General features: G+C 38.6%; 3 protein-coding genes across 5 annotated transcripts in view; 2 read left to right on the top strand and 1 right to left on the bottom strand.

Moving 5' to 3' along the window:
- Positions 1-20,660, bottom strand: part of rassf4a (Ras association domain family member 4a) — an 84,595-nt gene extending 63,935 nt beyond the window's left edge. For all 3 annotated transcript variants that reach the window (XR_013934430.1, XM_080449381.1, XM_080449382.1), the window contains exons 1-2: positions 20,521-20,660; positions 1,031-1,099 (exon numbers count right to left, since the gene is read on the bottom strand). Coding sequence is in view for 2 of the 3 variants with exons in the window: in XM_080449381.1 (XP_080305507.1) it covers positions 1,031-1,083 (53 nt within the window). In the remaining variant the exon portion in view is untranslated. The remainder of the gene's footprint in view (positions 1-1,030; positions 1,100-20,520) is intronic.
- On the top strand, positions 2,590-8,682 carry LOC308100194 (C-X-C motif chemokine 10-like). Its single transcript, XM_080449147.1, has 4 exons — positions 2,590-2,710; positions 4,506-4,638; positions 5,873-5,956; positions 7,572-8,682. Exons 1-4 carry the CDS (start codon positions 2,644-2,646, stop codon positions 7,702-7,704), a joined length of 417 nt encoding a protein of 138 aa, XP_080305273.1. The 5' UTR covers positions 2,590-2,643; the 3' UTR covers positions 7,705-8,682.
- Positions 13,027-15,278, top strand: LOC308099962 (uncharacterized protein). Its single transcript, XM_080448864.1, has 4 exons — positions 13,027-13,099; positions 13,771-13,912; positions 14,542-14,625; positions 15,078-15,278. The coding sequence occupies exons 1-4, from the start codon at positions 13,036-13,038 to the stop codon at positions 15,163-15,165; spliced, it is 378 nt and encodes a 125-aa protein (XP_080304990.1). The 5' UTR covers positions 13,027-13,035; the 3' UTR covers positions 15,166-15,278.
- Positions 20,661-21,756: the final 1,096 nt, after the last annotated feature.

Below are 21,756 nucleotides of genomic sequence, written 5' to 3'. Positions count from 1 at the left end.
CAAGGATTGATTTCACAGATACCGACCAGTGTTGATTCTGACCGACAGCACATTTTGATTCAGTTTTAGTCATTGAACAAAATTCCATTTAGTTTTAGTCAGATTTTAGTCATCTGAAATGTTTTACTTTTAGTCTAGTTTTAGTCGACTAAATCTACAGTTGATTTAGTCGACTAAAATGTATGTTGGCGGTGCCTTGATGGCGTCGTAATGACTGATTTTACACTTGGTTGCATGCTGAAAATAGCCGATCTGCGACGCGTTGTGAGCTTGAAGATCTGCTATTTTCAGAACGCAAACACCCCAGCGCAACCAAACATAAAATGACTTGTCTTCTGGTGATGCTGTAATGGGGCAATGTTAAAATGGTGGCATTTGTTCCTGAACGTTGTGCGAATGTGCGTGCAAAGTTTCACCGCAATCGGACGCTGCGTTCATGATTTGCGGCATTTTGTTCAAAACGGGCCACTCCTGCAAACTTTAGATGTCCATCAGGATGCAATATGAAAAATCAAATAGATCCGTCTTGAGCACACGACTATAGAGATCATGTGTACCGATTTGCGTGAAATTTGAAGGAGTAATACGGAGCACTCCTGCAAACTTTGGAAGTAAAGCCATTCTTAGCCAATCAGGATGTAAAATGAAAAATCTGAAAGACCCGTTTTGTTTAATGACTATAGAGATACTGTGTACCGATTTGCGAGACGTTTGGACAAAATCTGTAGGGAGTACTGTCAAAAAAATGTGTTTTGCAAAAATCTGCCTCCTGGTGGCGCTATAACAGGCCCACGTGAACAATTTGGGGCAGAGTTTCTGAATTGGCATCCAGGGAGTGTGTGTGTGCGCACAGTTTCGCTGCGATCAAGCCAACGGTGCCAGAGATTAGCTGTCCACAGACAGACGGGGCGACGGACACACGGACGGACGGACGGGGTGCAAAACATATTCTCGGCCATGCCTTTCGGCCTGGTGGAGACAATTACACTTAAGTTCAGGCTATAATCAAAGAATAAACATCAGGGCTTACTTTGAGATGTGTTTCTCTTCATTAAGCTTCACGTAGGTCTGACTGTCACCCATTCTGTCCAGAACATAGCTGCAGCACAGAGAGAGAGAGAGAGAAAAAAAGCATATTAACGAATATCTTATCGCATGGAAATGATATCATTTCAGCTGATATTTGGATATAATTAGCTTGGGTTTCCATGGCTTTTGCACGTGTTTTTAACGCATTAAGACCGGGAACGCATCCGTGTCATTCTTAGAGTCCGAATGCCGCACTATGAGCTTGTAGATCTGCTATTTTTGAAAAATCTTGAACATTTGTGCAAATCTTTGAATATTTTTTAACAGTTTTTTTTATGCTATTTGCTATAGCATCAGTGGTGCTCCAACGTTTCCATGTCAAGGACCCCCAAAAATGTATTTGGCCACGGACCCCCCCATCTCAAAATATGTTGTTCCAGGGACCCCCAGAAGCACAGATAGTAGTTAAAAATGTTCGCTTTAAAAACGTACAGTATATATATACCGTAAATTTCGGACTATAAGCCGCGACTTTTTTCCAAATTTTCGACCCTGCGGCTTATATAACGGTGCGGCTTATCTATGGATTTTTACAGCTAACGGCCACTAGGGGACCTCCTAAATCTATGGATTTTACACCCGCGGCTTATAGTCCAGTGCGGCTTATATATGTACAAATCATTCAATTTAGCTGCTGCGGCTTATATTCAGGTGCGGCTTATAGTGCGAAAATTACGGTATTCAAAGATTTGCAAAAAAAAATTAAACAGCAGAACTACAAGCTCATATGTGCGGCACTCGGTGCCGCACTATGAGCTTGTAGATCTGCTGTTTTTGAATCGCCAAAGAAATCTAAAAATGACACACAGATGCGTTTTCCCGGTCTTAATGGGTTAATAAACCAGGTTGTTAAAGTCACAGTGGCTCCTGTGGAGGTTTCATAGAAGTCACATGTCCTTATTGATTCAGAGCCAGGTCGACTAACAAAGGCTGCATGTCGGGGCAAAGCTTGGCACAGCTTGGCAAAGCCTCAAACATTCTGCGGGCACAAAGATTAACATTAAAGGAAGAATACAGCTACCCTGTGGTCAATAACTGATAAAGTACGTACGTTATCTCAGTTATATATCACAGCTAATAAAACATGACCCTCATCTCTGCTGTATTGTTTCTTCATAAAAATAAAAAAAAAGAAAGGTTTATTTTTAGATTCTTTGACTTTAATACATTCTGCACAGAGACAAGGAAACAGCCTTGAAAACAGACATTATGGGAAAAAACATATTAACCACCGTGTCCTTCAATTATGACAAAATATGAAGGAATATCTGTCCCTGAAAAGTCAGGGTTATCCTGCAGCCGGATAACGATACTTAGGAGGGAGGAGGGAGGGAGAGAGGGAGAGGGAGAGAGAGAGGGGGAGAGGGAGAGGGAGAGAGAGAGAGAGAGAGAGAGGGGGAGAGGGAGAGAGGGACTTTTCCGCATGGTTTGGAATCTCCAGAGTGTGTGGGTTTACTTTGTGGGCGTGGTGGTGTGTGTGTGTGTCTATATAAGTGCTCACACACACACACATGGCTCAGAGCTCTATATGTCAGCCAGTGTGTTAACGCCAACATGAAGCTTCATCTTCACTCCGTCTGTCAGCTCATTGCTCTGAGCCTCTGCTGCGTCTACATCACAGGTAAGACACCTATCCATTTACCTACAGTATTTATCTACCAGTGGTGGAAAAATTACTCAAATTCTTTACTTAGGTAAGTAAAAGTACCAATACTGCAATATAAAAATACTACAAGTAAAAGTCCAGAATTAAAAATGTACTTGAGTAAAAGTACAGAAGTTTTGGCATTAAAATGTACTTAAAGTACCAAAAGTAAAAGTATTAAAATATTTGAAAATAGCAGATCTACAAGCTCGCGATGCGACGCATTGTGAGCTTGTAGATCGGCTATTTTCAAATAGCCTATGTATAAAATAGGTCTAAAGTGGTTAATGTATGTTTCATAATGTATTCATTTATATCTGCAAAGTAACTAGTAACTAAAGTTTTCAAATAGTTGTAGTGGAGTAAAAGTACAATATTTGCCTCTGAGATGTAGTGGAGTAGAAGTAAAAGTATTGGAAATTGGAAATACTCAAGTAAAGTACAAATACCTCAAAAAAATTTACTTAGTTACTTTCCACCAGTACCTACTCTATCTATCTATCTACCTACATAATTGATAGATGTAATGTTATCCTATGAATGTAGAAATATTCCCGCAGAATGACACTTCTCAAGCCCCTGGAGGGTTTTTAGGCATTCATTCTCCTTCACATTTTTACTGAATCTTTGTGTATGATTTTTCAATTCTCTTGTAAGTGAAAATAAACAATCTAAACTAAACTAAATACCTACATTCGTAACAGCGGTGGAAAAAGTACTCACATTTATTACTTAGGTAAAAGTATCGAGACAATACTGCAATGTAATCTGTTACAAATAAAAGTCCGGACTTCAAAATGTATTTGAGTAAAAGTACAAAGGTATTGGCATCAAGATTTACTTAAAGCACCAACAGTAAAAGTACTCATTATGCAGAATGTCCCATTTCAAGTTTTCAAATGTATCACAATGTGTCGCATTGCGGCGCATTGTGAGCTTGTAGATCTGCTATTTTCAAATGGCTGAAATGTGTATAGGGCTGAAGTGTATGTTTTTGTAATAATAATCAAAATCGTGAAAGTAACTAAAGTTTTCAAATCATTTTAGTGGAGTAAAAGTACAATATTTGCCTCTGAGATGTAGCGGAGTAGAAGTAAAAGTATTGGAAATTGGGGATACTCAAGTAAAGTACAAAATGTGTACTTTACTTGAGTATCCCCAATTTCCAATACTTTTAGTTTTTTTTAGGTATTTAATACCTAAACAAATTACTTGAGTAAATGTACTTGAGTAAATGTACTTGGAATTAAGTAAATGTACTTAGTTACTTTCCACCACTGCTTCCTGCCTACAGTGTGAATCTATCCATCCGTACAGTTTGTGGAAATATAACAGTAAATGTAGGGTGCACTAATAATAGATGATCAATTAATGTTGTGTAATGTGTTCAACTTCAATGTCATTGTCACATCACAAGTTTACAGGTGAAAACATGTTTTTGTACAACAAGCTGCAAACGCTTTGCAGTTTAAAGAATAGTCAGAAGAATAAAGATTAGAGAAAGAAACAAAGGAAACAAAGTCAGATAACAGGGCTCAATGTCAAATATACATAAGGTGCATGATCAAAATAGAAAATAGAAAAAGGCTGCATCGCTCTCTTGTGCAAATAGAAAAACAACACTTAGCAGCAGATATGTATTGTGCAACATATCTTGTGCAAGTGAGACATCAATTCTGCATGTTTGCTCAGCTGTTATTGCATTTTATTGATTTAACCTTTTTGTTATCCTTTGATTTAACCCATAGCCCTTTGTTGTCCATGTCTATAGTTCCAGAGACGAGCAGCACGTTCGTCCCAGGGTTAAGGTGTAGCTGTCCACAGACCCAGAACTCAGTCAGAGGACAACTGACAGATCTCAGAGTCATTCCCAGCAGCTCCAACTGTGACAGACCCACCGTCATGTGAGTACCACATCCACATCCACATCCACACACACACACACACACGCACACGCACGCACGCACGCACACGTACGTACACACACGTACGCACGCACACATACACACACGCAAACACAAACAGTGGTGGGAAAAGTACTTTTTATTTTTTACTCAAGTAAAAGTATCAATACTGCAATAATGAAATACTCTATTACAAGTAAAAGTTCGGAATTCAACATGTACTTGAGTAAAAGTACAAAAGTATTGGCATCAAAATGTCATTGAAGTACCAAAAGTAAAAGTACTCATTTTGTAGAATGTCATTTCACGTTTTCAAATGTATAAAAATCATTTGAAAATAGCCGATCTACAAGCTCACAATGCATTGTGAGCTTGTAGATCGGCTATTTTCAAATGGCCGAAATATATACAGTGCTGAAGTGGTTAATGTATGTTTTGTAATAATAATCTACTAAGTGACTAAAGTTTTAAAATAATTGTAGTGGAGTAAAAGTAGAATATTTGCCTCTGAGATGTAGTGGAGTAGAAGTAGGAGTAAGTATTGGAAATTGGAAATACTCAAGTTAAGTACAAATACCTCAAAGTTGTACTTGAGTAAATGTACTTAGTTACTTTCCACCACTGCAAACACACACCCACACACCCACACAAACAAGCGCACGCCATAAATTCCTGTTATCACTAAAAAGGATTGCAGTGGTGGAAAAAGTACTCAAATGTTTTACTTAAGTAAAAGTATCAATACTGCATTGTAGAAGTACTCCGTTACAAGTAAAAGTCCGGAATTAAAAATGTACTTGAGTAAAAGTACAAAAGTATTGGTATCAAAATGTACTTAAAGTACCAAAAGTAAAATTACTAAAATATTTGAAAATAGCAGATCTACAAGCTCACAACGCGTGAGCTTGTAGATAGGCTATTTTCAAATAGCCTAGGTATAAAATAGGGCTAAAGTGGTTAATGTATGTTTTAGAATGTATTAATTTATATCTGCAAAGTAACTAGTAACTAAAGTTTTCAAATAATTGTAGTGGAGTAAAAGTATAATATTTGCCTCTGAGATGTAGTGGAGTAGAAGTAAGAGTAAAGACAATTGGAAATACTCCAGTAAAGTAAAAGTATCTCAAAATTGTACTTAAGTACAGTACTTGAGTAAATGTACTTAGTTACTTTACACCACTGAAGGATTGTGTGTCATGTGATCTAACTGTGTGTGTTTCCATGTGTGTTTCAGAGTGGTTCTGAAGAAGAACAACGCTGAAGTGTGTCTGAATCCACAGTCACAGGTTGGCAAGCTGCTCATACGCTGCTGGAACAGGTGAGAGACTCACAGTACTCACATTTTTTACTTAAGTAAAAGGTATCAATACTGCTATATAGAAATACTCTGTTACAACAGTACAACAGTACTGGTATCAAAATGTACTTAAAGTACCAGAAGTAGAAAGTACTGATTATGCAGAATGTCCCATTGCACATGTTTTCAAATGTATAAAAATGTATAAAAATAATTTGAAAATAGCAGATCTACAAGCTTGTGAGCTTGTAGATCGGCTATTTTCAAATGGCCGAAACGTATATAGGGCTGAAGTGGGTAATGTATGTTTTGTAATGATAATGAAAATCTACAAAGTAACTAACGTTTTCAAATAATTGTAGTGGAGTAAAAGTACAATATTTGCCTCTGAGATGAAAGGGAGTAGAAGTAAAAGTAAAAAAAATTGGAAATACGCCAGTAAAGTGAAAATACCTCAAAATTGTACTTAAGTACAGTACTTGAGTAAATGTACTTAGTTACTTTACACATGATGTCACTTGTGTCTGTGACACAGTTCACTGACGGTGTCAGAGAAATGATTTGGTACATGTGATTCATTTGAATGTAGATGTTCTGTCCTTGAAAACAAAAGTTTGTAATATTTGCATTTTAACTATAGTCTTGCATCAGGATTCTAACAAATTGATTTGCAAAAAAGTGCACATTTGCCACAAGTCACAGCTGTGTCAGTCAGACCACTCTGTGACCCAGTTCTGGGTCCTCCTCCTAACCCACCAGCCTACTAACCCATTAAGACCGGGAACGCATCTGTGTAACCACCGTAACCATTGTTTTATACTTTGGCTATTAAAAAATAACAGATCTACAAGCTCATAGCGCGGCATTGTAGAAGCTTGTAGATCTGCTTTTTTTGTGTGAAGTTTTTTGCAAATCTTTGAATTTAGATCTTTTTTTAAGCGACATTCTTTTACTCAAATCTTTGCTTCTGGGGGGTCCCTGGAACGACATATTTTGAGATGGGGGGTCCGAGTCCAAATACATATCATTTTGGGGGTCCTTGACATGAAACAGTTTGAGAACCACTGATATAGAAACATACGTTTAAAAAAAAAAAAGCTTTTAGGATTTAGAAGATATTTGTAGAATCCCCCATGGCAAAGATTTGAGTTACAAATGTTCGCTTCAAAAAACATATATATTCAAAGATTTGCAATATGTTTCGTGATTTAAAAAAAATAGCAGATCTACAAGCTCATAGCGCGGCACCTAGTGCCGCGCTATGAGCTTGTAGATCTGCTATTTCTGAATAGCGAAAATAACAGATGCTTTCCTGGTCTTAATGGTTTCATCTAAGTGCAGTAATGCAATTAAATGCCAGTGGTAGGGTAGCCGAATTTAGCTTTGAAGAGTGTACAACCACACTGACACCATTTGGTTCCATTTATGACTGATTTTACCGTCTGATATATAATTGATTTTATAGAAAATGCTTTTGTACAAAAACATACGCAGTATGAAACCATGCAGAGGTTATGTTTGTTATGATGACTCTGACCAACTCAGAGAACCAAGCTAATGAGTTTCACCCTTTACATGTAAGTAAGTTCAGACACTAAAGCTAAACATTCATCATGTTTGTGTTCCTTCCTCTCAGAGCCACTAAGTTGGGTCGTAACGTCAAGCTCTGCTTGAGGAGGAAGAGGAAAAGCCGACCGCAGCACCAGAGGTCACGACATAGGAGCGGGGGTCACAGGAGAAGGGCAACGTCCCCGAATAACTCCCCTTAAAGCCACAGAACCAGAGAATAACAACAACAATACAACACAAATCCCGTTACAGAATCTGACCCCAACGATGACCCCTGTGTGATAACACAGGCCAACCATGGACTGTTTAAACCATTCAAACCCATTCAATATGAACGGGAACCCATTTGGGGACCGAATTCATTCAATATGACCAAATTCATTTCAATTCATTTCATTTCATTTCATTTCATTTCATTCCATTCCATTTAATTTAATTTAATTTCAATTCATTCATTATGACCGAATTCATTTCAATTCAACCGAATTCATTCAAATTCATTCTATGAATGGGTTCCCATTCAGGGAACCCATTCAAACCATGGAAGCATCTGTGTAACCACTTTATCCATATTTTATATTTTGGCTATTCAAAAATAGCGGCGCTATGAGCTTGTAGATCTGCTATTTTTTTTGTTGTTATTGTGCAAATATTTGAATATATATATACATATTTTAACAGGAACATTTTTGACTCAAATCTTTGCTTCTGGGGGGGGGGTCCCTACTACAAAATATTTTGAGATGGGGGGTCCGCGGCCAAATACATATAATTTTGGGGGTCCTTGACATGGAAAAAGTTTGAGCACCACTGATATAGAAACATACGTTTGCTTTCCATTTAGACCTCAGGTGGGTCTAAAATGGAGTAAGGAACGTCATGTTAACATTTTCTCTTTCCTGCTCGGCAGGCTGGTGGCAGCAGTAGCTTTTCTTTTTTCTATGACTGAGATATTGGTACAGTAAAACAAAGCCGGTTCTTGGTTTTATTAAGTATCATTGAGTAGCATTTTAGAATTTAAATGTGGTCAGTATGTTATGAAGTCAGAACTATACAGTTTGGGGAGGTAACAGTAAAGGCATTTTTTTGTTTATTATATTTTTTTTCTATCAAAATGTTTTTTTTTTGGGGGATGTTTTTGTATATTGCACTTTTGTAATAAATGTATCAAAACGACACCTCAACTGTTTGTGGTTATTTATTTAGGTTCCATTTAGGTTTGAATGATGAGAAAGAGAAAGCTGAGTGAATGAGGGGTTACACTTTAATTAATCAACAACAGGACATGATTCATGGAGTCATAAAGTAAACACTCTCCCTAAAGTGAAGACCAACACTTTCAAGTTGAAAATGAAAGTCTTTTGGGGCTCAAGAGTCAACAGTAACAGCTCAGCAGCGTTTTACCTGGACTTTTCCATTAGACCAGGGGGTCTTCAACGTTTTCAGCCCAAGGACCCCCTAGCTGAGAGAGAGATGAAGCAGGGACCCCCTACTCTATATTGTATAAAATTGTGTTTCAGATTCAACTTTTTTTCTTTACTTGGTCTGCTCTTTTTTCCCTCTACACCGATAGCTCTTTGCCAAAAATAGCCGATCTACAAGCTCACAACGCCTCGCAGCGTGAGGCGTTGTGAGCTTGTAGATCGGCTATTTTTGGCTAAAGTTCTCCTCAGAAAACGGATGCTAGGGTTCAAGTGGTTAAGGTAAAAAAAAAAATCTTATCACACAAAGATTTGGCGGACCCCCTGTAGTAACTCTGAGGACCCCCTAGGGGTCCCGGACCCCCTGTTGAAGACCCCTGCAGTAGACCAATAGACCAGTGATTATCAACTTTTTCAATCACATTTTTGGATTTTTGTGATTTCCTACAATTTAACTTATTTATTTATTTTAAGATAAAAATAAATAAAAACATTCAGAACTTAAAAAAGAATTTCAGATGTACAAAATAAAAAAGATACAGCATTACTTACATAAAAGCTGAGTTATGTAACTTTCCTCGTCTACCCCGGATTTGAACCCGGTTTCCTGTGCAAGTGCTGCATTTTTTTTTTAAACCATTGAGCCAATAATAGAGCCTGCTTCCTTGCTCAGGGACAGAGGATAAATTGAGATCCTGTTTTTGGTCAGATATGACCTTTGACACGAACTAAATGTTCCGCTTTTAAAAACACTTTAAAGTAATAGTGAAAATAGCCGATCTACAAGCTGACAATGTGTTGTAATCATACTTGAACTGGGGACCCCCCAAAATATCAGAAATATTCATATCTGAACTGGGGACCCCACAAAATAACCCCCCCCCCCTGAAAAGCACAAATTGTAAGAATTGAGGCATTACATTTAGTTTGAATCAGTTCCACAGATACATAAGTGAAAATAGCAGATCTACAAGCTCACAACAGCTCCGATCCCAACGCTTGTAGATCGGCTATTTCCCCCAAAAAATCCTCCTATATTATTTGACAATTTGACCAATGTGTGACCAGTTTTTATAGTATAGTGTTAGAAAGGTCTTAACATTCCTTAAAATTGTCACTTCACTGTGACCCACAGGTTGAGAACCAGTGAAATAGACGACCCACAGTAAAACACAGTTGGGTGCAGGCAGCTCAAAGAGTTTGCATGATATAAGAGGCATCAGACTTCAATAACAATCACAAATAGGTCGATATCTCAATTAAAAGGTAAAGGATATCAAAAACCTGCTTTGAGGAATGACATCCTATATAACGTAAGAGTGACACAGGACCCAAACGGCCTGGTGTATATTAACACACAAAGGCATGTAATCTCATCATCGCGGTTCACTTCATATTACACCTGTGATGCATCGCAGCCTCAGCCAGGCTGTAATATGAACCCTGTGACACCAACACTCTGAAACAGAGAAGAACCAGGTGGAGCACTGAGAAGCAAAGGGACCTTTTCTCCTTTTCATCATCACCTTTATTTCAACTTGGAGTACAGTTGAGGGGCAGGCCCTCATTTCCAATGTAGCCCAGATACTGAACATAATAATCAACAGGAATATACATTTTATATACATCAATATTAAATATAATAATCAGAAGACAGAGAATACTCAAACATATTCAAAGAACTAGAACAGATCGGAAGGCCGGAAGTCTGGACCAAAAGTGTTGGAAACCATTCAGTATAGCGTCGCCAGGAATTACATTTAGGGCAGGCGAGATTTTCTTTTGATCTGATAGCAGTGCTTATCAAGCCTCTCAGAGAGAGAGAGAGAGAGAGAGAGAGAGAGAGAGAGAGAGCATAAGCCTGCGTTCCCATAGAGTGTGCAGTGATGGGTCCCATAACATCACAAAGTACTGTGCTTAAGTAAAATGTTGAGGTATTTTTTTTACTTTACTGGAGTATTTCCAGTTTTAAGTATTTTTTACTTCTACTCCAGAGGCAAATATTGTACTTCTACTCCACAACAAGTATTTGAAAACTTTAGTTACTAGTTACTGTAGTTTGATTATTATTACAAAACATACATTAACCACTTCAGCCTACACATTTCAGCCATTTGAAAATAGCCGATCTACAAGCTCACAATGAGCTTGTAGATCGTCTATTTTCAAAAGATTTGTATACATTTCATAACTTGTGAAATGGGGACATTCTGCTTAATGAGTACTTTCTACTGTTGGTACTTTAAGTAGATTTTGATACCAATACTTTTGTACTTTAACTCAAGTCAATTTTGAATTCCGGACTTTTACTTGTATAGAGTATTTCTACTTTTCTCTCTCAGAGAGAGAGGATAAGCCTGCGTTCCCAGACAGCACAATGATGGGTCCCATAACTTCACCAAACCTCTGAGTTTTCCTGGAAACCATGTGACCAGGATGCCACTGGATATGGTCATACAGGAACTACTGTTTGACCACACACACACACACACACACACACACACACACACACACACACACACACACACACACACACACACACACACACACACACACACACACACACACACACACACACACACACACACACACACACACACACACACACACACACACACACACACACACACACACACACACACACACACACACACACACACACAGATAACAAAGGCAAAGGTGTAAAGTAGCTAGCTAAGTACATTTACTCAAGTACTGTACTCAAGCAAGATTTTCAAGGTACTTTTACTTTATTTGAGTATGTCCCTTTCTTGATACTGTAGTTTACTAGTTACTTTGCAGATTTAGATTATTAATAACTAATACAATTATGAATCAAAAATCTTCCAAACCTTTTGAAAATAGATCAATAAGCTCACAACGTGTCAATGCATTGTAGATCAGCTATTTTCATGTTCAATAGTCCAATAACATGATAACATTCTGAAATATTCTGCATAATGAGTAGGCCTATATATTTTGATGTTAATATTTAAGTAAAGTAAATGGCCTGCGTTCATAATCTTACTTAAGTCAAAGTATTTTTACACTGTTGTATTGCTACTCTTACTTTTTAAGTCCAAAATCTAAGTAGTTATTCCACCTATACTTGTAGGAACGTGTCTTTCTTAGCGGGTAGAAATGTGATATGGTTGGTGCATAATGCAGGCTGATACTTGGACCACATGGTTATGAAATAACACGTATGCTAAAGTGAAAGTGAACAACAAGATCCTTCTTGTCACAGTTCAGGGCGGGCAGGGGGATTATGAGGACATTATCTACAAGAAACAAGATACATACACAGAGAGAGAGAGAGAGAGAGAGAGAGAGAGAGAGAGAGAGAGAGAGAGAGAGAGAGAGAGAGAGAGATCCTTAATATACTTAAGAGTACCAAGAGTAAGTTAAAAATGTATTTTTAAAAAATAACTTTGAAAATAGCAGATCTACAAGCCCGTGCGACGCATTGTGAGCTTGTAGATCGGCTATTTTCAAATGGCCTAAATATATATATATAGGGCTGAGGTGGTTAATGTATGTTTTGTGATAATAATCTAAATCTGCAAAGTAACTTAAATTAGATATATGAATGAAAAATATAAAAATGTGGAAAATAACAAAAAACGAATCTTGCTAAAAGAGCAAGTAATGTAATTGACTAAACTCTAATGTAACCTACAAACAGAATAACATATTGATCAGCTTCATGTGAGGATCATAACATAACAGGCTCTGTCAAAATGATTACACATAATGACACTGCCACCTTGTGGCTAAACTTTGATTGAATTGAATTGATTGAATACTTTATTAGCAGTTTGAAAAAGAAAAAGGCTTGGACTTTTACAGGGGCCAGTTTCGAGTAAACATGCTCTTTTAGAGCCAATAAGTAAACCAATAAGTATGCTGAATTGAATACCACTGGTATTTGTGATTCTGTCTGTCTGTCTGTCTGTCTGTCTGTCTCAGCTAATCTCACAAACCGCTGGACAGATCAGGTTCAAACTTTGCCATTCAACTCACATAATGTTTAACTAAAGGGGCGTTCCCACTGAACTCAGGGCAGTCTGAGCTCAGTGTCTGAGCTCAGTGTGAATATGTAACTCCAACATGAAGCTTCACTCAGTCTGTCAGCTCACTGCGCTGCTGAGCCTCTGCTGTGTATTAATCACAGGTAAGAAAGACCACAATCTATCCATCTATATACTGTCTATTCAGTGGTGTAAAGAAACTAAGTACATTTACTTAAGTACTGTACTTAAGTACAATTTTGAGGTATTTGTACTTTACTTGAGTATTTCCAAATTCCAATACTTTTACTCGACTACATCTCAGAGGCAAATATTGTACTTTTACTCCACTATAATTATTTGAAAACTTTAGTTACTAGTTACTTTTCAGATATAAATTATGACATTATAAATCATACATTAACCACTTTAGCCCTATTTTATACATAGGCTATTTGAAAATATCAGATCTACAAGCTCACGTTGTGAGCTTGTAGATCTGCTATTTATCTATATTTTAGATATTAATATTTTAGTACTTTTACTTTTGGTACTTTAAGTACATTTTGATGCCAATACTTTTGTACTTTTACTCAAGTAAATTATGAATTCTGGACTTTTATTTGTAACAGAGTATTTTTTATATTGCAGTATTGATACTTTTACTTAAGTAAAGAATTTCAGTACTTTTTCCTCCACTGTGTCTATTATGGAAATATCACTGTGTTATTAAATGTGGGTTTGCAATACACAACTCACATGAATCTAAAGTGTTTTACTGTAATGCCCGCTTTTCCTGCACGGCATTGAATTGCCCTCTAATCTCCACATCTAGGTCAAGATCCAGAGAGAAGATTTAAAACGTTTGTCCCGGGATTGAGGTGTAGGTGTCCAGAGACCCAGGATTCAGTCAGAGGACAACTGAAAGACCTCAGAGTACTCCCCAGCAACCCCGACTGTGACGTGTACACCGTCATGTGAGTATACTACCACATCCTGACACACGTACACACACACACAGTCACAATAAACTACTGTTATCACGAAAGATTATTCTGATCCGACTTAACCCATTTAGACAGGGAAAGAATCTGTGTCATTTTTTGATTTCTTTGGCTATTCAAAAATAGCAGATATACAAGCTCATAGCGCGGCACCATTCATGAAGACCTCCTCTCCTCACCTATGCACTGAACAGTCCACGAGCATTGCCTTTTTTGTTTCTTGTTTCTATGAGCTTGTAGAGCTTGTAGAGCTTGTAGATCAAAGACCAAATACATATCATTGTGGGGGTCCTTGACATGAAAAAAGTTTGAGAACCATATTATAGCAACATAGCAGTTTTTTTTTAACTGTTAAGATTTAGAAGACATTTGTAGAATCCACCGGAAGCAACGATTTGAGTTACACATGTTCGCTTTAAAAAATATCTATATTCAAAGATTTGCACACATTTTCACGATAAAAAAAAAAAATTGCAGATCTACAAGCTCATGGCGCGGCACTCGGTGCCGCGCCATGAGCTTGTATATCTGCTATTTTTGAATAGCCCAAAGACAGAAGAAGATTGAATGGGCTAATGGGTGTGTTTACGTGTGTCTTTCAGAGTGGTGCTGAAGAGGAACAATGTTGAAGTGTGTCTGAATCCACAGTCGCGGATGGGCAGACAGCTCATACGCTGCTTTAACAAGTGAGAGATTGACACCTGACAGTATATATAAAATCATTTATCTGACCAGTGTCAGATACATTATGTACTGCTTTGTGAACTAAATTAGAATTATAACTAGTAGACACTGTGTCAGAGAAATTATTTAGTTATTGGTGAACTAAATTAAATTAGAATTATAACTAGATTTGTTCTGTGCTGAGGAAGATTAAACATATTTATTGCATGTTTGCAATTGCAACTCGTTTTCCATTAGGACTGAAATGTTTGAATTATCAATAAAGATGACACAGCATTTCAGAATTTGCCCATGGCCGTGTGTGTGAGACCTGGTTCTGGGTCACTGCGCTAATTTAAGTTTCAGTTTTCGGTCGTTTGTTTTGCTCTTGCATGATACTTTATAAACGATCCAATGCTAAATGCATTCAACCTTGCATCTAGCCAAACATGAACGTTTGTGTGCTTTCTTTCAGGGCCACTAAGATGGGTCGTGATGTCAAGCTTTGCCTGAAACGGAGGGGGAAACGCCGCCAGCAGCAGAAGACAACACATGGCTCTTAAGTTTGATTAACGTGGGGGAGACAGACACTAACAGGAATGTAAGCTTAACTGGGCCCTTTGTGAAGTGGGCCTGGCTGTGGGACAACCCCGGCCTTTTTGCAAAGCATTAAGTTAAAAGGCCAAAACAGTACTTATTTTCTATCAATTGCACACCCCATGAAGCATTGAATTCATGGAGATGTTTTAGTCACATCAGGAACCACCCACCCACCCACACACACACACACACACACACACACACACACACACACACACACACACACACACACACACACACACACACACACACACACACACACACACACACACACACACACACACACACACACACACACACACACACACACACACACACACACACACACACACACACACACACACACACACACACGAAAATAAAAAAAAGATAACAAATGTGCATATGTTTATGTGGTGGTAATTAGTTTCTGGGAGGGGGAATTGTTTACAAAATAGTGTTTGTTATGTCTAGAGAGAGAGAGTGTGGAGGTAAAGATACACAAATGTATTTGTGTATCTTTACATTAACCACACTCAGACCCTGTATGTCAACATGAGGGAGATCACTGGTTAACTTAACCCATTAAGACCGGGAACGCATCTGTGTCATTGTATAGATTTCTTTGGGCTATTCAAAAATAGCAGATCTACAAGCTCATAGCGCGGCACCGAGTGCCGCGCCATGAGCTTGTTGATCTGCTATTTTTGAAAAATCGTGGAAAATGTTCTTTTGAATACATATTTTTTTAAAGCGAACATTTTTCACAACTTCTGGGGGTCCCTGGAACAAAATGTTTTGAGATGGGGGTCCACCACCAAATACTAGGATAGGATAATAATGACACTGCCACCTTGTGGCTGAACCTATAAGCATGCTGAACTGCCATGCACCGGTATTTCTGATTAGTCACAGTTATCTATGGTCCAATCAACTGGAACAATGCTGCTACACAAACAGCAAAATCCTCGGCGTTAATTTAACTCAAGAGAGTATGCAAATGTGGGGTCCACATTTGCATATATACTCTATGAAAATGAACACTGTGTATTTTAGCGTGTATCCATCCACACAGATTGTGATCTCACTGCTGAATGAATGAAACCATCTGTGTAGCAGCGGTGAAGCCAGCAGCCATCTTCATCCATGCAATTATGTGATTGCATTATTATCTTGTCCTCACACCCAATTAACCAGATTAACAGATACAGACTGGCAGATCCACTGAATGCTTTGGTTACACCGACTGCATCATTCAGTCTGACACATGGTGGAGAGAGAGAGAGAGAGAGAGAGAGAGAGAGAGAGGAAAGAGGTGGATCCTCAAAAAACAGACAAGTGAGACGAATCCATTAACCTATTCAATCCAGAAACGCATCTCGTGTCATTTTAGATTTCTTTGGCTATTCAAAAATAGCAGATCTACAAGCTCATAGCGCGGCACCGAGTGCCGCGCTATGAGCTTGTAGATCTGCTATTTTTTTCTTTTTTGTGAAAATGTGTGCAAATCTTTGAAAATATATATTTTTAAAGCGAACATTTGAAACTCAAATCTTTGCTGCTGGTGGAGGTCCCTGGAATAAAATATTTTTAAATGGGGGGGGGGGTCCGCGGACAAATACATATCATTTTGGGTGGTCCTTGACAGTTTTTTTTTAACCTTTAGGACTTAGAAGAGATTTGTAGAATCCCCAGAAGCAAAAAGATTTGAGTTAAAAATGTTCTCTTTAAAAAAAACACATTTCCCACGATAAAAACAAAATAGCAGGATCTACAAGCTCATAGCGTGGCACTCGGTGCCGCGCTACGAGCTTGTATATCTGCTATTTTTTTTAAATATCCAAAGACATCTTAAAATAACACAGATGCGTTCCCGGTCTTAATCCATTAACTGTGACATGAACCAGACAACCGGCTCAGCAGCCAATCAGATCAGAAGCTTCTCTCTACCTCAACCTAAAACACCTCCAGGCACAGAACTATAACCCTGTGTCACTTCACAGCAGGACCAGTAGGCTAGAACACAGTCACATTCTCACTATTAAAGGGATAGTTCACACAAAAACATTACTTTTTTTCCTATGGATTAGTCACCCCATGGAGACTTGAATACATGGACATTTTTTAGTTTTTGTCGCATTCCTTAGTCCAGGGGTCTTCAACGTTTTCAGGCCAGGGACCCCCTAGCTGAGAGAGAGATGAAGCAGGGACCCCCTCTATATAACTTTTTTTTTTTTTATTATATCTGCTCTTTTTTTCCTCTACACCTATACCTCTTTGCCAAAAGCGAGGCGTTGTGAGCTTGTAGATCTGCTATTTTTGGTTCTTCTCAGTAAAGGGATGCTAGGGTTCAAGTGGTTAATGTAAAAAAAAAATAATCCTATCACACAAAGGTTTGGTGGACCCCCTCTGTAGTAACTCTGAGGACCCCCTAGGGGTCCCGGACCCCCTGTTGAAGACCCCTGCCTTAAGTCAATAATTTGATGACCAGCGGACCGGGTAGGCAGCGGTTCCGGTAGGAGACACAAAGGAGACTCTTTGTGTCTCCTACCGGAACCGCTGCCGGTCATCACATTATTGTCTTAGGAATGAGACAAAAACTAAACAATATCCATGAACTCAAGTCTCCATGGGGTGACTAATCCATAGGAAAAAAGTCATTTTGGGGGTGAACTATTCCTTTAAAAACCCCTTTCCCATTTCATTCCATTTGACCTCATTGTCCATTTATTCCACTAAGTTATTAATCTTTCCATTAAGAGTTATGAGACACATTGGAGTCTATAGAGTCAAGCAGGAGGAGGGGATGTTCATAAAATCTCCAGTGTCAGCAGCACCTTCTTCACCTCTTCTTCTTCCATCCAGGAAGCCAGTAATGGTATCCACCATCCAGTGGTCAGTGTACTCCTCATGCATATTCATGCAAAGTAATGGACGCATTAATATTCCATAAGTTAAAGGATTCCAGTCTGTCACCGTTATCATGAATTATTAAACCTCCACCACATGGCAGACCAAAGGCTCAAGAATGTGTGCCCCCCCCCCCCCCCCCCAAATAATCATATTTGATCTGGGGACCCCCACACCTTGATAAGCACTTGGAATTGTAGGAGTTGAGGCATTCCATTTAGTTTGACTCGGTTCTACACATACATATTGTGAAAATAGCCGATCTACAAGCTCACAACACCTCGTTGTGAGCTTGTAGATCGGCTATTTTCACCCAAAATAAAAGGAATAACCCAAAATAATCATATTTATACCAAAAAATATATATACATAAATATACATATATATAGCGAAAATAATATTTGATCTGGGGACCCCCCACCCTGATAAGCACTTGGATTTGTAGGAGTTGAGGCATTCAATTTAGTTTGACTCGGTTCTACACATAAATATTGTGAAAATAGCAGATCTACAAGCTCACAACGCCTTGCGTTGCGAGGCGTTGTGAGCTTGTAGATCGGCTATTTTCACAAACTTTGCCTGTTTCTTATATTATTTGACAATTTTGCCAAATGTTTGACCAGTTATTGTAGTATAGTTTGTTGATTACTTTTTATTCAGTAATGGTCTTTTTTCTTTTTCATCTGGGGACCCCCCAAAATCATGTGGGGGGGGCCCCCCCTGGGGTTCTCGACCCACAGGTTGAGAACCACTGGCCTTAGTCTACATAAGAATGGGGGTCACTGGTGCCAGTGAATCTCCATGCACAATGAACACTCTTCAATCCCACATCACTCCAAGCAGAAATAGCAGAAACAAGCTTACAACGCCTTCGTTCCAGACGCGTTGTTTTAAGCTTGTGGATCAGCCATTTCTAGATCAGCTTGTAGATCAGCTGTATACAATTATTAAATAGGTCAATACATTTCTTTGTATGTTTAAGTTATTTGTCAAATCTGCCCTGTGCAATTCATGATGAGGAACAGAAATTGCATTTTTATTCCAATGTTCAATGATTCTAAAAACACTATTAAATCGTTAATCGCAAATATTTGAGTGACAATTAACTGTTTACTTAAATGTGTAATGGTCAGGGGCGGATTAACCCCGTACCCCGCACGGGACCCTGGGCCGCCAATTTTTTAGGTTCCCCCCTAAAAAAGAATGTTGGGGAGTTTTTTTGTGTGAAAAGTTACAGGCATGGTGTGTATGATATGAAATCCTTAATCATATTCCATCATATGTGGCAGGGCCCCAGGAGCCCTTATCAGGGCCTCAAACCCAGTGAGAATCACTGCTGTAAATACAGAGGAGGGGCCCACACATTTTATATTTGATTAACCTATACATTTCATTTTAGTAAAGTTATCGGTGGCCGCGGGCCACGGTGGCCCAATGGCTAATCCAGCCCTGGTAATGGTGACAGACAGCCCTACACTCTATGATTCATAGTCAGGTGCATCCAGCCTGGTTCATTTCATAGCCATTACCACAACCATCTCACACAGCTGTGACCAGAAACAATGCATTACCAAGGGCCACACAGGCAGCTCCTGCTCCATATCCTATGTATGCAAAAAATGCAAGAATTCCAAGGCAAATAGTGAGAAACAAAGCATTCATGATGATGACTAGCACACAAGTCTGGACTTGGTAGGATCAGATATTAGTCTGTCACCTAGACTAGTCCTGGAACACAAGCTGGAGAGCTGCAGAAAGTACTCACATTTTTCCACTCAAGTAAAAGTATCAATACTGCAATGTAGAAATACTCTGTGACAAGTAAAAGTCCGGAATAGAAAAAAATTACTTGAGTAAAAGTACAAAAGTATTGGTGTCAAAATGTACTTAAAAGTACCAAAAGTAGAAAGTACTCATTATGCATAATATGTCCCATTTCACAAGTTTTCAAATGTATAAAAATCTAATAATCAAATTCTACAAAGTAACTAGTAACTAAAGTTTTCAAATAATTGTAGTGGAGTAAAAGTATGGTATTTACCTCTGAGATGTAGTGGAGTAGAAGTAAAAGTATTGCAAATTGGAAATACTCCAGTAAAGTAAAAGTACCTCAAAAATTGTACTTGAGTAAATGTACTCAGTTAATTTACACCACTGCTTTTGTTTCAGTTTCCCCAATAATATAATAAAATAATAATATAGCAGCAACTCTGAGAGCTCATGTCATGTGAATCTAAGCCCTATATATTCTAACGTAACCATGGCAACTTCAGAGCGACGCTGATCTCTGATGGTTTTATTCTGCTTTACGTTATAATTCCCAAAGCGCTCAAAGCAGGTCGCGTCTCCTCCTCCTTATTAACAACCTGAACCTATTAGATATACATTTGTAATAATACCTGAAAACTACAGTAAATGTAGATTCGTACCGTAGCTCAAAGAAGCAGATGTGATAGTCCTCTGCCTCCTGGTCCTTTATTATATCTCCTCTGTGATGTTTGTAGATCTATTCTTCTGCACTTTACGCTTTATGATCAGATCTGTTCTCTTTGCTCTGAACACTGAACAGCGCTGGACTGTCCTCCTGGAGCAGGGTTGCCAGGTTGTGAGAGAGAAACAAGCAACCGGAACCCGGGTCTATGAAAACAAGCCCCAAAAGAAGCGACCACATGAGCACCTTTAATTAAACCTATATCCAAATCCATGAGCCATTTGAAAATAGCAGATCTACAAGCTCACAACGCGTCGTGATGCGACACGATGTGAGCTTGTAGATCTGCCAACAAAAAAAAAGAACTTTGGGGAAAAAGTGACACTTTTAAATATTTTCATCATGCAAGGCGTTGTGAGCTTGTAGATCAGCTATTTTCAAAAAGTATTTTTGAAACACTTTAACAATAGAAATCTGGTTTGATTGATTGATTGATGTAGTTTATTTAGTAAGACATGAGAACAGTACATGACAGTACATAACAGTACATGGAAGTACAAATTCACAATACAAGGTCTACTAAACTGGACTCTCATTAAGCACTGAGCTTGTTTAAGATGAGATCCTCATGCACACAAATCATGATGAAATAAATATATATATATATATGGTAAGGGGTCCCCAGCACACATTTATTTCAGATGGGGATACGTGGAAAAATTATTATTTCAATTTGGGGGTCCTTGATATGTTTTAAAAACCACTGGTTTAAACAACATTAGGAAACAAGCCCAAAATAAGCAACTACACTTTAGAAATGAGCCCAAAAATGAAAAGAAAAAACCCAAAGTCGCTTATAATAAGCAGACCTGGCAACGCTGTCTTGGAGGCTTGCCGCATCTGAACGACAGCGGGATCACCCAATAGAACGCCGTACTGATAAGCCGCGGCCAATCAGCGTCAGCTGTGGGCGGGTCTCACGAAGTCCAGCTCCTGCCAATCTGCATAATCTGGCGTCGTTCACCAAGGTGCCACCGAAAATAGCAGATCTACAAGCTCACGACCGTGAGCTTGTAGATCGGCTTTTTTTCAGTGTAAGACACGGTCGTACGACGAAGTGTAAATCGGGTTGTGCCCTCAGAAAACTGCTATATATATATATATATATATATATATAGAGAGAGAGAGAGAGAGAGAGAGAGAGAGAGAGAGAGAGAGAGAGAGACTAGACAAG

The sequence above is a fragment of the Gymnoscopelus braueri genome (genome assembly GCF_963280865.1).
Source record: "Gymnoscopelus braueri genome assembly, chromosome: 14".
Lineage (NCBI taxonomy): Eukaryota > Metazoa > Chordata > Actinopteri > Myctophiformes > Myctophidae > Gymnoscopelus > Gymnoscopelus braueri.
Note: the sequence above shows the minus strand (reverse complement) of the source record. Positions and strands in the feature narration are given on the sequence as shown.

What these genes read in the sequence shown, in the direction of transcription:
- LOC308100194 (XM_080449147.1), top strand. Translation starts at nt 2,644, where the DNA reads ATGAAGCTTCATCTTCACTCCGTCTGTCAGCTCATTGCTCTGAGCCTC. An exon ending in CTGCTGCGTCTACATCACAG is followed by an intron (nt 2,711 to 4,505) that starts GTAAGACACCTA and finishes CCATGTCTATAG; the next exon opens with TTCCAGAGACGAGCAGCACG. An exon ending in TGTGACAGACCCACCGTCAT is followed by an intron (nt 4,639 to 5,872) that starts GTGAGTACCACA and finishes TGTGTGTTTCAG; the next exon opens with AGTGGTTCTGAAGAAGAACA.
- LOC308099962 (XM_080448864.1), top strand. Translation starts at nt 13,036, where the DNA reads ATGAAGCTTCACTCAGTCTGTCAGCTCACTGCGCTGCTGAGCCTCTGC. An exon ending in CTGCTGTGTATTAATCACAG is followed by an intron (nt 13,100 to 13,770) that starts GTAAGAAAGACC and finishes CTCCACATCTAG; the next exon opens with GTCAAGATCCAGAGAGAAGA. An exon ending in CTCATACGCTGCTTTAACAA is followed by an intron (nt 14,626 to 15,077) that starts GTGAGAGATTGA and finishes GCTTTCTTTCAG; the next exon opens with GGCCACTAAGATGGGTCGTG.